This window comes from Ranitomeya variabilis, chromosome 2 (assembly GCF_051348905.1).
Source record: "Ranitomeya variabilis isolate aRanVar5 chromosome 2, aRanVar5.hap1, whole genome shotgun sequence".
Lineage (NCBI taxonomy): Eukaryota > Metazoa > Chordata > Amphibia > Anura > Dendrobatidae > Ranitomeya > Ranitomeya variabilis.
In genome coordinates, this window is record NC_135233.1 from 243,094,696 (window position 1) to 243,112,658 (window position 17,963).

The window sequence follows — 17,963 nt, forward strand, 5'->3', positions numbered from 1 at the left end:
GTCTTTTTATACTGATAACAAGTTTAAACAGGTGCCATTACTACAGGTAATGAGTGGAGGAAAGAGGAGACTCTTAAAGAAGAAGTTACAGGTCTGTGAGAGCCAGAAATCTTGATTGTTTGTTTCTGACCAAATACTTATTTTCCACCATAATATGCAAATAAAATGATAAAAAAACAGACAATGTGATTTTCTGGATTTTTTTTTCTCAGTTTGTCTCCCTTAGTTGAGGTCTACCTATGATGTAAATTACAGACGCCTCTCATCTTTTAAGTGGTGGAACTTGCACTATTGCTGACTGACTAAATACTTTTTTGCCCCACTGTATGTTAAGTGTTTTCATTTGGACACAGACAGAAACAAACACTCTTCTTACACATAGTCATTAATAACTTTCAACCTTTAATAACTCAGCAGGAATAAAGATATTAGAAAAAAATACTATTGCTATTGCCATGTGGAAAAGCTTCCTCCAATCACATGTGTAAATACAGATGAAAATCCTCCAGAAGATATATATATACGGTAATTTAGTTGTGTGTGAAGATAAAACAACCCAGCCTAGGATCAATACAATCTATTGTAGGTCGTAGACCATCACTGGAAGAGATGAGGAATTTATATCACGGGTATCATCTGTGTTCGCTTAGGCAGCACTTAGCAAAAGCATTAAGAGGTTTTTTTTCCCTTGTGAAACATAGGTTCTTAAATAATCAATAGCCACAGTTCATCTTTACTCTGCAGACAGCACAAAATACAGTCCCATCATCATAGTGCAAAAAAAGTAGTAACGCATTAAGTACTCCATACACATTTGGAGCAACGTCAGCCGAAAGCACAGATTTCAACTCGACCAGCCGATTATCTCATATGCATGGCAGCCTCATGACTCTCCCTACAACCAGAGTTGAGCATGTGGAATTTCAACACATTTTAATTTTTGGGCAGTCAGTGTCCGACAACAGCAAACACTCCTCTCCATTGAGAACACATGCACGCCCTGCCGATCCGATCATGCGTTTGGGTGGTGGGTGGATCATTTGGTGTATGGACATCTTTACGCCCTCTTATCTTATTCCAACCATGTGTCCTGCCAAGAAAGCACGAGACAAAGCGGCACTACGCTTTCATAGCACCATTGCCACCTCTATCTAGCGATTAGCAGGGGTCTTTTTTTAATCTTCCAAATCTTTTCAGGATGAAGTACAAATTTTACATGCAGATTTTCCTGAGCTCACTGCACCTCATATGGATTTAAAAACTGGCATGAAGAATGAGGAAACTGAGGCTTTACAGCCATTGTTCTGATAAATGGCATGTTAGAAAATATTGCACCATATCAAAAAGTTTCTTATCATCAAAACGTTAACCTGTGACTGACATTTTTCACTTTTATGTAGTTAACGTCCATTAATACCCGGTTTACCCTTTCTATCAAATTAATTTCATATTCGGACAAGATGTGGTCTTCAATCAGGAAACTCGGGTCCAAGTCTCTTTGCTTGGGCTCTCGGTAATGGCAAAGTTTGGCAATATCACTTGGAACTTGGTACTGATTGCCCATGAACTCAAGTGGAACATGGACAGAAACTTTGACAATGCTCCTGGGATTTATGATCATCTTTGTAGGATTGATTTCGTTGGGCAGGTTGGGTTCCCTGTAGACATGATGGAGGATGTTAACTCCTGGGATGGAAATCCACTCTTCGGGAGTTAAGCCATTAGTCTTATCTTGAAGAGTGGTTGGAAATAAATGATTTTCGAAGATAAAAACATTCAAGTTTGGGTCATCACGAAGCAGATAGTCCATCATTTCTGGCCAGCCTTTATGGACGACTGGGATGATCAACTCGTCAAGGTCATTCAGTGCTATATATTTACTCTTGTACATGTTGCGATAAATGCAGTCATTCAATGCCGCAGTCTGACCAAAGTAATGGAGATCTCCAGGATGATCGGGGTAGTGCCAACCCTTGGAAACATTTATGAAAGAGGTAATAGGCCAAGAAATAAGTTCTACAAATTTTATGTTGACGTAATAGGACAGGATTTTTTTCATATCTGGGCTAGATTCAGTGTGGTAGATGATCACTTTTTCAGCACCCAGTATGCGGTACATCTCCATAGATTGAATAAACTGGAGGACGTTACTGTAGGCGTCAAACATTGCCGAAATGCAAATAAGAATGTTGTACTGAAATTTAGGTTCTAATTTATTAACCTGTTCAACAGTATTTTGGATTTTTAAGAACACAGGAGCAGGGTCGTCTATTCGGTATAGAGATACATATTCTGGGTCTTCGTCGTCTTGGACATTGCACAAGAGATCTGTTGTACCATATGGAAAATTAAAGTGGTCTGTGTGGACCTGATACTCAGCAAAATTAATGCTAGAGTTATTAGGGTTAAGAAAACAGAAATCACACAGCAAAGAATCAGGTTCATATCGATAGGTTATGCCTAAAATCCGGACAATTCTGCTACCACGAAAGTCCAGATAGGCAGATACCAGGAAGGTCCTACTGTTCTTGACTTTGATGATGGTATCGTCCGTTATGTTGAGTTTACATACTGGCTCTATTATTAGCTTTACTGGTCTGAGAAAGTAGGAGGTAAGAGAGTCCTCAGGTAGAGCAACTTTTACAAAGACAATAATGTATGCCAAGTAGACCAAGGAAAAGGTGGCAAAAATTACAGAAAAGACTTTGCAGAGTTTCCTGAAGGATGTACATGGATTCATTCCCGATAGGTAACCAAGATACAAATCGTTATCTTCTTTTCTCAAGTTCTTCCATTGAAGAGATATAGCCTAAAGAAAAAAAAATAGGGATAAATATTTAAATTCATACAGTAAAAACTATTATAAAAGCCAACAATTATTTACGGCATTTTATGGCTAAAAGATTCTATAACGATCACTGGAGCAGATTTTTGCTCCTAGGATCAGCTTGTAAAGGAACTTAGTAAATTCAGAGTAAAAAATCAGTCCAGGAGAAGACACAAGCAGATTTCTCTGATAATGATATATTACAAAATTGCTTACATTCAGTTGTACTATTGATTTATGCATTATTTATACATTAAAACAACAATTTTTCTTTAGTGGTGATTTTGGAGAAGACTGTTTTAATTTTTCTGCAGTAATCTTTACAGGAATCTAGCTTCCTCTTAGGCTGCTGAATATACAGTAAATGTGTGTAGAAGTTAATGATTAAGACAACCTATTTTTATTCCAAAAGAAGCGTGTTTTTGCAACCGTTAATGTTTGATTACATGTGATGTTGTAATCATGACATGGCTGCATTACACATTGCTGCAAAACTGCCTAAAGGTCCTAGGAATTCCAGTTAGTCTTTGATGTTGAGCTCTGTGGCAAGGTCATGGCCAGAAATCCAACTCACAGCAAACTCCGACTAATAAAATCTTATTACTCTGAGCTTACTATAAAGGCAAGTAATCTAGAAGACCCTCTACAAACTCGAAAAACTTTTTTTAGACATTAGGTTGGGGCTAAATGGCCATTTTTGCCACGACACGAGTCGCTGCTACATCGCGGTGTCAGGGGTCGGATTGTCACTCAGAAAATACAGAGACAAGCAATTCACAAAAAGTCCAACCACGTCTGATTTTTTTGTGTGACTTGCTTGTCACAACCTCTTTCACTTGTATTGTGCTGTAGTGATATTTGGCAGTGCAACATATCAAAGCCAATGTCTCAGTGTAGACTCAGCCTTTGGTTGTCAGTCGTTCCCACCATGAGAGTGAGAGATTCCTGTAAAGGGGACCTTTCACTGGATTTATTTTAATTTGAAAACAAGTACCTCCTCCAGTTGAAGCTCCTCCACTAATTTTAGAACAGTTTTTCTTCTTGTGTGCCCCTCCATTACAAAGTCATGCTCCCCAGAAATAATGGTTCAAATTTTACTTTCACCCAACTGGACATAAAACACAGAACTTCTCTGTGGGCACGGCCGTGTTTTGGTTGGCCATCATTACAGAAGAAAAGGGAAATTCCCAAACGGAAGTTCTTTGGTACATGCCCAGTTGATTAAAAGGGGTATTTACACCATCGTTCCCGGAGGAAATAACTTTGAAATGAAAGGGAAATGAAAAAAAAACTGGTTCAGAATCAGTGAAGCAGCGGCAACTGGAGAAGTTTAAATTAAAAATCTACTAAAATGTCTTGTTTAAAGATTGTGATAACAGTATAATACAATATAAGCCATGGTACAGAGCCCAAAATTAAGAAAAGCCATGACAGCTTAGATAAATCTCTACTAAGGGTCTTTTGATATAGGCCGATAAAGATTACCTAAAGTGTGGGGGACTTGAGTAAACAGAAAACCAATCGGTGATTGTTTATTTTCATTTAAATGTAACTAGTATCAAAAAGAGGAGGTTGGTGGTGTCCTTACAAATAATCATCTTATTCCCCCATCATACACTTTACATGCACTATAATTGAAATTGTAGAAAGCATATAAGGAACCCAAACAATAGAACCATCATGGTACCATGCAGGGAAACCTAAATGGATACAAGTGTGCAGGACACACCAAGAAGTAACATAACCACAAAAGAAAAGATAGTGTACCAGTCCTAAAGTAGAAAAAATCAATTTTATTAGAGCTAAAAACTATGAGACAAATCAAACAGTGACAGCAATGGGTTAAAACCGGCGCACAGGCCGTAGCTACAACAAAAGAGGAACAACATGGCACCCATTATAGAGAACATAATGGTACAAGCCCACATGGAGACCATCCATAGGCAGATAATCTATATATGCTCCATAATCCACTGTGGGAACGCATATGAACAGGACAACATATGGGCTGAAACGTACCGGTGTAGATAGAAAATAAATATACGGCAGGTACCGTGATGTCCCCTTCCTCCCGACGCGCGTTTCGGGTGTCCCTTCCTCAAGGGAGGAAGAGTTTTTTTTTTTTTTTATTAATGGCAGCAAATATGCTTCAGTGCCTATAAGGCATTCTGTGCTATGAGAATTTAGACTTTATTCTTAGGAAACTTAGGAAAGTACCCAAAGTAGTCTTTTAAAGAAGTCGTGAAGACATTTCTAGGTAACACCAAAGATCCAAAATTTAAGTCCATTGTGGAGAACTGTTATGATCCCAGTGGCTTAGGATCACAAATCTAACCAGCTAAGTCAGAGAAAATAGGACAAGCTCTGGGGATGTGGTAACTGGACTGACCGCAAAACCTGATCCTAACCAAACACACTAAAGGTAGCCGTGGAACGTTTCCTGAAATCCTAGACGTCTCTTCACGGCCTGAGAAACTGACTACCCCTAGAGATAAAGTAAGACCTCACTTGCCTCAGAGAAATAACCCCAAAGATATAGAACAGCCCCCCACAAATAATAACGGTGAGTTAAGAGGAAAAGACAAACGCAGAGATGAAACAGGTTAAGCAAATGAGGCCCGCTAACACTAGATAGTAGAAAATAGCAAGGGATCTGTGCGGTCAGTAAAAAACCCTATACAAAAATATCCACGCAGAGAATGCGAGAACCCCCACACCAACTAACGATGTGGGGGGAGCAACTCAGCACCCCAGAGCTAACAGCAAGCAGAGAAATCACATATTAGCAAGCTGGAAAAAACTCATAATATTCTAGGAAACATATTGAACATAGATGAGCAAGAATAAGCAAACAGAACTTAGCTTCTCATGGAGAGACTGATTACGGATGTAGACAGGAGCAATCAGAATAGCACTGAATACAACGACAGCAGGCATAGACTGAGAGTCCAAGTGAGCTTACATAGAAAACCAGCCCACAGATAACGAGACAGCTGATGCCAGTCACAAACCTGCAGAAAGACAGCACTCACACAGTACCACTTGTGACCACAAGAGGGAGCCCAGAAATAGAGTTCACAACAGAGAACATGCTGAAACATTTCAAAGCCTTGGGTTGCCTGATGAAGCTCAAGTTACATTTTTTACATTCATATTTGGACAACTTTCCCTTAAACCTTGGTGCTGTTAGCAAATTGCAAGAAGACAGATTTTATCAGGAAATCAAGGATATGTAATGACGATACCAAGGTACATGGAAAATGATGATAGAGGACTACTGCTGGATGAATTAATTTCCAATAAATAATAATAATAATAAGTTTTATTTATATAGCGCCAACATATTCCGCAGCGCTTTACAAATTATAGAGGGGACTTGTACAGACAATAGACATTACAGCATAACAGAAATCACAGTTCAAAATAGATACCAGGAGGAATGAGGGCCCTGCTGCTCGCAAGCTTACAAACTATGAGGAAAAGGGGAGACACGAGAGGTGAATGGTAACAATTGCTTTAGTTATTGGGACCAGCCATAGTGTAAGGCTCGGGTGTTCATGTAAAGCTGCATGAACCAGTTAACTGCCTAAGTATGTAGCAGTACCGACACAGAGTGCTACTGACTGCATAAAGTGTATGAGAACATGATGCGAGGAACCTGATTATGGTTTTTTTTTTTTTTCTATTTTTAATAGGCCACACAGGGATAGTTAGGTTAATGCGTTGAGGCGGTAGGCCAGTCTGAACAAATGCGTTTTTAGGGCACGCTTAAAACTGTGGGGATTGGGGATTAATCGTATTAACCTAGGTAACGCATTCCAAAGAATCGGCGCAGCACGTGTAAAGTCTTGGAGACGGGAATGGGAGGTTCTGATTATTGAGGATGCTAACCTGAGGTCATTAGCGGAGCGGAGGGCACGGGTAGGGTGGTAGACTGAGACCAGAGAGGAGATGTAGGGTGGTGGTGAGCCATGGAGTGCTTTGTGGATGAGGGTAGTAGTTTTGTACTGGATTCTGGAGTGGATGGGTAGCCAGTGTAATGACTGGCACAAGGTAGAGGCATCGGTGTAACGGTTGGTGAGGAATATGATCCTGGCAGCAGCATTCAGGACAGATTGGAGCGGGGAGAGTTTGGTAAGAGGGAGGCCAATTAGTAGAGAGTTACAATAGTCCAGACGGGAATGAATAAGAGAAACAGTAAGAGTTTTTGCAGAGTCAAAAGTAAGAAAAGGGCGAATTCTAGAAATGTTTTTGAGATGCAGATAAGAAGAGCGAGCCAGTGATCGGATGTGGGGGGTAAATGAAAGCTCGGAATCAAGGATGACCCCAAGGCAGCGGGCATGTTGCTTTGGAGTAATGGTGGAACCGCACACGGAGATGGCAATGTCAGGCAAAGGTAGGTTAGTAGAGGGAGAGAACACGAGGAGTTCAGTTTTTGACAGGTTCAGTTTCAGATAGAGGGAGGACATGATGTTAGAGACAGTGGTAAGACAATCACTGGTGTTTTCTAAGAAGGTCGGAGTGAAAGCAGGAGAAGAAGTGTATAATTGGGTGTCATCAGCATAGAGATGGTACTGGAACCCAAATCTACTGATTGTTTGTCCAATAGGGGCAGTATACAAAGAGAAGAGGAGGGGGCCTAGGACTGATCCTTGAGGAACCCCAACAGTAAGGGGAAGGTGAGAGGAGGAGGAACCAGCAAAACATACAGTGAAGGATCGGTCAGAGAGATAGGAGGAGAACCAAGAGAGAACGGTGTCCTTGATGCCGATGGAGCGGAGCATAGTGAGGAGGAGCTGATGATCCACAGTGTCGAATGCTGCGGAGAGATCCAAGAGAATTAGCATGGAGTAGTGACCATTAGATTTAGCTGTTAGTAGGTCATTAGAGACTTTAGTGAGGGCAGTTTCAGTAGAGTGTAAAGAGCGGAAGCCAGATTGAAGAGGGTCGAGAAGAGAGTTATCTGAGAGATAGCGGGTAAGAGGGGAGTGGACCAGGCATTCCAGGAGATCCAGGAGTTTAGAGATGAAGGGAAGATTAGAGACAGGTCTATAATTAGCGGCACAGTTTTGGTCGAGGGAGGGTTTTTTAAGTAATGGATGTATGATGGCATGCTTAAATGAGGAGGGAAAAATACCGGAAGTGAGGGAAAGGTTGAATATTTTTGTTATGTGAGAGGTGACAGCCGGGGAAAGGGACTGGAGGAGATGTGACGGAATGGGGTCACTGGTGCAAGTGGTCGGGCGAGAAGATGCAAGGAGCCTGCTTACTTCTTCTTCAGTAACTGGTTCAAAGTCAGAGAGTGAACTAGATGCAGTGGGGGAGGGAGGACAGTGCATGGTATGAAGAGATTGGGAGATGATTTCCTGTCGAATGTGGTCAATTTTTTCTTTGAAGTAATTGGCCAGATCGTCAGCGCGGAGATCTGTGGTTGGGGGCCTGCTCTCTTGGGTTGAGTAGGGACTGGAAAGTGTCGAAGAGACGTTTAGGGTTATTGGACAGCGAGGTGATGAGGGTGTTGAAATAGGTTTGTTTGGAGAGGTGAAGGGCAGAGTTGTATGTTTTTAGCATGAACTTATAATGGATGAAATCTTCGGGTAGATTAGATTTTCTCCACAGACGTTCGGCGCACCTGGAGCATCGCTGCAGGAAGCGTGTTTGCAGCGTGTGCCATGGTTGTCGCCGTCTGTGTCGAGTTACTCTATGTATAGGAGGAGCAGCTTCATCCAGGGTACTTTGCAGGGTTTCATTGTAATGGCTCAGAGCAGAATCAGGACATGAGATGGAGGAGATTGGGGCCAATGAGGACTGCAAGTTCTTCATAAGTTTCTGGGTGTTAATGGCCTGTATGTTTCTATAAGTGTGGAAAGTGGGGGTGACCTGAGCGGGATGGCAGTTCTTGATAGAGAATGAAAGAAGGTTGTGGTCAGAGAGCGGGAGAGGGGTGTTTGTGAAATCATCCACTGAGCAAAGTCGGGAGAAGACCAAGTCAAGGGAGTTTCCATCTTCATGCGTTGGAGAGTTAGTATGCTGCGAGAGGCCGAAAGAGGAGGTTAGAGATAAAAGGTGAGAAGCAGACGGGGAAAGGGGAGAAGCAATGGAGATGTTGAAATCACCCATGATAAGGGCGGGGGTGTCACAGGAGAGAAAGTGTGGAAGCCAGGTGGCAAAGTGATCCAGGAACTGATGAGAGGGGCCAGGAGGACGATACACCACCGCCACTCGCATGGAGAAGGGGACGTAGAGCCTGACAGCATGGACCTCAAAGGAAGGGAATACAAGTGAGGGTACTTGGGGGATAGCTTGGAAGGTACATTTGGGTGAAAGGAGCAGCCCAACGCCTCCACCTGCTCTGTTGTCTGATCTTGGGGTATGAGAAAAGTGTAGTCCACCATAGGAGAGAGCAGCAGCAGCGGTTGTGTCTGACTGCTGGATCCAGGTTTCAGTAAGAGCCAGGAGATTAAGAGCCTTAGAAAGGAAGTAATCATGGGTGAAGGAGAGTTTATTACACACAGAGCGAGAATTCCAAAGAGCACAATTGAAAGAGACAGAGGGCATGCATGGAATATTAATAAGGTTAGAGGGGTTTCTGGGTGTAGCAGTTGAGAGGTTTGACTGGCTATAACATGGGGGGCCGGGGTTTGGAGAGATGTCTCCAGCGACTAGGAGAAGGAGGATAGAAAGAGTGAGCAGATGGTTAAGTGATTTGTGAGAGCGTCTTTTGTGTTGGATGGTGGGACTGAATGGATCTGCGCTGTTAAGCAATGTGAACAGAGCATGAGTGCTATACATAGGAGAGGCAAGGACAGAGGGGCCGATATGGATGGAGTTTAAAGAGTTTATGCAAGGGCGGTGAGTGAATGCAGCAGCCAGGATATAAATTATACAGATACATATGGTGTGTATTTGTTCTGTTTCAAGTGAATAGGGAATAGGTTTAGATTGTCTTACCTGTCTCCTGCCCTGTCTAACTGCCATGTTATAACTGCGTCATACTTAGAAAAAAAAAATACTTTGAAAAAAGTACACGAATAATAGTGCACGAATGCACCCCTGCATGAATGCATCCCCAAGATCTGTCTACATTTATAGATCTCACTTTTTTTTTTTTTGGAAAAGGGTGTTTCTCCCCCTCTTGTTACCAATCAATCTAACTCAGTAGAGACAGCAGGACACAATAAATGTAGTGATCAGATAAACAAATGTCCAGGTCTACATGGATCATAAACCCCTTTGAAAAAGTTATGTGATCTCTCTACATAGGGACAAGCAAAAGTGAGTTAAATATCTATAAACACAAACAAATGCATAATAAGATGACTAACATATATAGATATATGCAGGATTCAATGCCGAAGATAGAATGAATCAGATACCATCCAAGCCGCTTGCTGTCAGGGAATGGAGCAATAGACATGCAGGATAGTTCAGTTCAGGGAATGATGCAGAATGAATGGTTTATACATTTTTATATATAGTATTGTGTACGTTTTTGGCTACAGTAAAGATTTTTTTTGTTCATCCCGCTTGTTCGTAATTTCACGTGCGTCTTGTGCAAAATCCATACTTGATGGTTAAAAATAGATTATTTTTTTAAATCAGGGCATAAGAATACTAATAAGTCTCAGTCATTGACTTTGAAACAATTTTCATGAACCCAAATTTTGCATTCCTGTGTAATTTTTAAGCTGCAGATTGCAGGTTTGTACTGATCAATGATCGTTTGGACGATCATTGTCCCAGTCCTAAAACAGATCTTTTTATCTTTAGATTGGCTTATTGGGTATTTCAGAACAGAGCCATACTCTACCCAAAATATCCTTCTGTGGCTAAGGATCAGGAATCAAAAGTCTATCATCAGCCAACTTTATTTATATAGTCTTTAGTCCAGACTCTTTTTACGAGCTCAAAAAAAAAAGTAGTTGATTGCATATCATCTTGTGATCAGGAAAACACAGATAATTTTAGTAATTTTATATATAATAAATAAAATGTTAATATTAAATTAACAAATTGTATTTGTTTTTATGGTCACAAGATACTTTGCACCATCGAGCCACATTCGTACTTCTTCTAGCATGGTTCTGTCTTCAAAGGTCAGAATTTCATGTGAAGGAAGGGATGTGGTGTTGACTCACATCCTGTCTCTTACGAATATGTGAAAACCAAATGGGGTTGACTTGTCCTACACAAAAGGTGCAAACAAACACCCCCAAAAAATAAAACATGCTGAGTGAATTTTGTGGCAGAGCGCTTCAATGAAACCAACTGCTAGAGTTCTATAGATAGTGTTAGATATGAGGTATTCAAATAGTTACAAAAGAATAACACATGATCCGGCTACTGAGCATGCGCTGGTGGTGCCATTTTCCTAGAGAGGAAAAAAAAATGTCCACCTCCAAGATGGGTTTATTTTTTAAATAGTCTAATTCAGCTTTAAAATATTTGGGAATCTTCCTACCAAAAGACAGATTTGACGCGCTTGCTTAATTTCCCTAAATTACTACAATCAGTGACAGAACTGCTCTCAGTGCCTCAGGTTTGGGTTCTTTCTTATGAAAATTAATTTAAAAAAAAAAAGCATAAATTAATTTGACAGTGAAAGGGAAAACTAATTAAACTGGAATTTTTAATTTTATTTTTACTTAAATACAATAGATGTATTTAGGGGATAATGGTTTCAATACTAGACTGGGAACTCAGGGAGTGCTGGTGATCCATGGATAATAGGGTGCAAAATACTTGCCTTGCCCCAGGCTCTAGCACCCCACGCTATGCAAATTAATGGGCAGGATTTCATTTTCAACCAGTAATTGCTTAGAAATCAATTTAAATACTATATAATAACACTCATCAAATGAAGTACCGTTGTATGAAAGCTGAAATACAAACTCCATTTTTCTCCCTGCAGCAACATTTTTTGGTCATAAAAATGTCTAAAAATTCAGCCGTCGGGAGATCTTGGTAGTCTTTAGTTATTAGACAACTGTTTCCACATGAGACAATAGGCGAGAGCAGGCTTGTGTCTGAAGGAATGTATCCTGAGGGCGTAAATGCTTTGATAAAACTTACGTGCTGAGCAGATCAGATGTTTTTTTTTCTCTCTTCGAAGGTTGTTATTTTTTGCTCAAAAAACCCTTCATTATTTTGGAGTTGTGCCATCGTTTTGTTATCATTGGTTCCAACGTTTCCAAATGTAAAATAAATACTGGCGATACAGAATCTGAACCATTTACATCACCGGCAAAGAAAATAAAATGATCTTGAATCGTTTGGAGTGAAATACAGTGAAGTATTAAATATTTTTAAAAAAAAAAAATATATATATATATATATATATATATATATATATATATATATATATATATATATATATATATATATATATAGTTGTCAAATTTAGCATTTTTGTATTTTAAAGATTCTTTACACATTTTTACTAACTTTTTCATTATTTCTCTCAGAGTGAAACAATCAGCAAAGTGGTTCTGCTGGATCTGCTATGTCTATTAGGGTCTGTGCACACAATGCCTTTATTCCATCGGCAGAGCCACAGAGTTTTTCTATGAAGAGCTGCTTCATGAAAATGTCAGCAGCCTTTTTCTTGTACTGGCCTTGATGTTGCTTTTTACGGCTGCCGGAGGCTTTTCTCTTTACTTTCTACTTGTTCTAGTGTGTTAGTGTGTGTGTTGGTGTGTACATATGCATGCTTGTATATGTGTGTATGTATATATATATATATATATATATATATATATATATATATATATATATATATATATATATATATATATATATATATATATATATGTGTATGTATGTATGTATATATATATATATATATATATATATATATATATATATATATATATATATATATACACATATATACATATACACACACACACACTAGATGGTGCCCCGATTCTAACGCACCGGGTATTCTAGAATATGTATGTATGTATGCATATAGCAGCCACATAGTATATAGCACAGGCCACGTAGTGTATAATAGTATAGTATGTAGTATATAGCAGACAAATAGTACGTGGCCTGTGCTATATACTATGTGGCTGCTACATACATACATACATATTCTAGAATACCCAATGCGTTAATACAGGCCACGCAGTATATAACACAGCCCACGTACTATATAACACAGGCCATGTAGTATATAACACAGGCGATGTAGTATATAACACAGGCCACGCAGTATATAACACAGAGCACGTAGTATATAGCACAGCCCACGCAGTACATAACACAGGCTACACAGTATATAACACAGGGCATGTAGTATATAGCACAGCCCACGCAGTATATAACACAGGCCACGCAGTATATAACACAGGGCACGTAGTATACAGCACAGCCCACGCAGTATATCACACAGCCCACGTAGTATATAACACTGGCCATGTAGTATATAGCACAGCCCCCGCAGTATATCACACAGCCCACGCAGTATATCACATTGCCCATGTAGTATATAGCACAGCCCCCTCAGTATATCACACAGCCAACGCAGTATATCACACTGCCCATGTAGTATATAGCACAGCCCACGTAGTATATAACACAGTCCAGTATTTAGCAGTGTGAGCACCATATCCTCGTTAAAAAAAATAATTAAAATAAAAAAAATAGAGATATACTCACCCGCCGGGATCCACCGAAGCTCCGGGGATGCGCGCACGGCTGCGGCCGTCTTCCGTTCCCAGGATGCATTGCGAAATTACCGAGACCGCTAAGTCTTCTGGGTAATTTCGCAATGCATCTCTGAGAACGGAAGATGGCGGCAGCCGCGTGCGGCTCGGCGGACTACGGAGGGTGAGAATAGCAGGTTTTTTGTTTTTTTATTATTTTTAACATTACATTTTTTTTACTATTGATGCTGCCTATGCACACTAAAAAGTTGGGGACACACAGGGTTAATAGCAGCGATAACGCAGTGCGTTACCCTCGGCATAACCCAGTCCGTTACCGCTGGCATTAACGCTGTGTTAGCGGTGACCGGAGGGGAGTATGCGGGCACCGGGCACTGACTGCAGGGGAGTAGGGAGGGACTAATCGGACTGTGCCCGTCGCTGATTGGTCGCGGCAGCCATGACAGGCAGCTGGCGGGACCAATCAGCGACGTGGGCTTTCCATTACAGGAGTTGAGGACAGAAAGACGGAAGTACCCCTTAGACAATTATATACAGTATATACTAGACTGTGGCCCAATTCTAATGCATCGGGTATTCTAGAATATGCATGTCCCCGTAGTATATGGACAATGATGATTCCAGAATTCGCGGCAGACTGTGCCCGTCGTTGGTTGGTCGAGGCAACCTTTATGACATCATCATCGCCATGGCAACCATTATGACATCTACGTTGATACTGTGCCCGTCTCTGATCGGTCGAGGCCCAGGCGGCCTCGACCAATCAGAGACGCGGGATTTCCAGGACAGACAGACAGAAAAACCCTTAGACAATTATATTTATAGATATAGATATATATATATACACACACACACACACACACACACACACACACAGTACAGTCCAAAGGTTTGGACACACCTTCTCATTTAAAGATTTTTCTGTATTTTCAGGACTATGAAAATTGTACATTCACACTGAAGGCATCAAAACTATGAATTAACACGTGTGGAATTATATACTTAACAAAAAAGTGTGAAACAACTGAAATTATGTCTTATATTCTAGATTCTTCAAAGTAGCCACCTTTTGCTTTGATGACTGCTTTGCACACTCTCGGCATTCTCTTGATGAGCTTCAAGAGGTAGTCACCGGAAATGGCCTTCCAACAATACAGTGGGTACGGAAAGTATTCAGACCCCTTTACATTTTTCCCTCTTTGTTTCATTGCAGCCATTCGGTAAATTCAAAAACTTCATTTTTTTCACATTAATGTACACTCTGCACCCCATCTTGACTGAAAAAAAAGAAATGTAGAAATTTTTGAAAATTTAATTAAAAAAAAGAAACTGATGGGGCAGAGTGTACATTAATGTGAAAAAAACGAAGTTTTTGAATTTACCAAATGGCTGTAATGAAATGAAGAGTGAAAAATTTAAAGGGGTCTGAATACTTTCCGTACGCACTGTACACTACAAACCAGTCCTAACAGTGAATGCAGATGGAGCTTTTTCTGCACCTTCTTGGTAAGCTACAGGTAATAGAAGAGGTGGGAGATGGAAGAGTAACACTGGACTGCACAGAGTTTGTAGTTAGTCTCTATGAAAATACATAAGTTTGCATAGGATACGCAGAATGGAGGTCTGGCAACATTTTGACACAAGCTGCTTAATTCTGATGCCCTACTTAATGGTCAAAGCAGCCGAGATATGGATTCAGCTCCGGCAGCCCTGCGATTTCAGTAATGTGAAATCCATAGTTAAGTTGCACCATCCACTGACACAGCAGGTCAATCACTATCACAGATGATCTGCTCTCCAGGATTTCAGCCGCTTCCTCTAAAGTTATGTTTTTCAGGAACAGTTTGCAGGAACTTCCTGAACACTGACGACAAGGAAATTCATGGCTCTGGCACACATCAGCACCGATACCGTAAGATTGTGCAGTATGAACCCAGATTCGACTCAACAGCCTAAAAATTTAGGTTATCCTTATGTGACCTCATGTTTGAGAATGCCCACACCATCAGGCACTGTATGCATACTTATTAGTCCATAATTTTATCAATCGCATTTACTTTTTACGGCATAAATCTACTGCCGTGTACAAGGCAAAAACTTAGTTACTTAGGGCAGTAAAAGTTAAGCTTATGTTATACCAGCTCCATTACATGTGTCACATACTATAATTACTGGACATTATAATTATCAACTGCATTTACTATTTATGGGGGTATTTCTCTGTACAATGCAAAAACTATGTGTACTTCAGGTAGTAAAATATAAGCTTATGTTAGAGCATACCAGCAACATACAAACCATTTTAGTATGGGACATTTTTCGCATTATCGAATTAATTAATTAAAAATCAGATGACGTTAATGTAAATTACAATCCAAATTTGGTATTTAGATAAACTAAATTAAAGCCTATGTTATAGCATATCAACTCTACCAAATGTGTTACACACAGACACACTGAAAATGCTTTCATTACCGATCGAATTTTCTGAAAATAGTCATCGTGTACACTCCAAATGTTGAACTTGAATCAGTTAAATTAAAGCCTATGTTAAGGCATATCAACTCTACTAGGTGTGTTGAATATACATGAATATTTTTTGCAATATGTTGGTATTTTCTAAAAATAGGGTGGATTTAATGTTCTATACTACCCAAAAATGGTACTTTAATCAACTAAATTAAAGTCTAGGTTAGAGCATGTCGACTCTACCAAATGTGTTACATATACACTGAAAATAGGCTCACTACCAACCGCATTTTTCACAAATAGATTGAAGTTAATATCATTTATAATACAAATGTTCTACTTTGATCAATTAATTAAAGCCTATGTTTGAGCATCAGTACCACATTGACTAACTTCATCAAAATTTCAGAAAATGTGATCAGTAGTGAAGGTAATGTAATTTATAATACAAATGTGGTACTTACTCATATTAAGTTAAAGCCTATGTTAGAGCATATAAACTGTACCAGGTTTGTTACATATACACACACACAAAATGATATTTGTCACAATACTGTGAAGTTAATATCATGTGCCACTAGCACCAGTGAAACAGAGCCTTGCCATCTAGGTAGGATTGCCACCAGTTCCTAGTTAGATAGAAGCCTGGTCCGTTAACGAGATTAAATCGGTCCAGAAACCAGCCCCGGTAGTTTGGGAGGTTAAACCGAGAAATGGAAGCGTGGATTTGTGGAATGAGATAGAAGAGCAGCCCAAGGTTAAATTATATATTTAATCGCCTTAAGGGCACAATAGACAATACACCATACACACGATGGTAACACATATACAGTGGTCAGATATGCAAGTACAGATAGTGGTAGGACAAAAAATAAAAGCAGAATATATGTTAATTACCAGGTAATGTTAGTTCATAGGTGCGTTGGGCCACAGGGGGCATGGGCTGTCAGCTGTCTCCTTGATCTTAATTGAAGCAGCTCCAACTTCTGAAGTGGACCGCATGCATCACAGAGAGTGGGACCATACGGCCACACATTAGCCTTTATCCCCCTTGGGTCACTCCCTTCATGCCTCTGGGTTGAACCTAAATCCCCTCCCCTTGCCTCTGCAGCTGCAAACTCCAAAACTTATGAAAGATCATAACTCATTTCTGGATGGTGGTTTGGGCGCCATCTGATCCAGCCGGGCCCCTACTATGCGTTAAGACCAAACACAGCTTTGCTATATGATTTCTACTGGCTGTTCTATGTAGCCTCCTACCCCTGGGTGCTAGAATGGGTTGAGACCCAGCCAGGTGCTCGCCATGTTCTGGGGATCCCGGAAATATACACAATCTACGGCTAGGACATATAGCATCTCCATAACTCCTTATGAAATCATAGCTGACTCAACAAAGCAGTTTTGACCGCTTGGTATCCACAAGCCTCTTGTTCTGCTCCGAGCTGACTCAAGGTGAGATCCATCACTCATTGCCCTTTAAGGCTTGACCCCCCTACTGAGCTAGCTCCACACTGAGGGAGGTTTTATAATCCCATGCCAGATAGGATACAAACGATTGACATGAAATTATATCTCCGATATTCTTCACAGTGTACATGTAACACACCTGGTAGAGCTGATATCAACCAAATTAATGACTATGTTAGAGCATATCAGCTTTACCAGATGCGCTACATTTTCAGTACATATTGATAATTTATGTTCACATTTTCCATAAAAGGGGATCAATTTATTGCCCTGTAAAATTTAAAATCTATGTGCGTTACTTAGGTGTGAGAAACTTACCGTAAGCTTATTTTATAGCATATGATTTCTATCAGATATATGACACAATAATAATACTGGGCAATAATTCTAATTACAAACCACATTCACCAAAATAAGAATGAATCCAATGCCCTAAAACTATGTCATACTTAGGTCAGATAAATATAAGCCAATGTTATAGCCTATGGGCTCTAAGGATACAGCCATATACACAGGTATTATTACCTAAA

General features: G+C 40.1%; 1 protein-coding gene across 1 annotated transcript in view; it reads right to left on the reverse strand.

Annotated features, from left to right (window-relative positions):
- Positions 1 to 382: 382 nt before the first annotated feature.
- Positions 383 to 17,963, reverse strand: part of LOC143805245 (beta-1,4-galactosyltransferase galt-1-like) — a 64,564-nt gene continuing 46,983 nt past the window's right edge. The window contains exon 2 of the mRNA XM_077284316.1: positions 383 to 2,809. Within this exon, the coding sequence (XP_077140431.1) occupies positions 1,358 to 2,740 (1,383 nt within the window). The 5' untranslated portion in view covers positions 2,741 to 2,809 and the 3' untranslated portion in view covers positions 383 to 1,357. The remainder of the gene's footprint in view (positions 2,810 to 17,963) is intronic.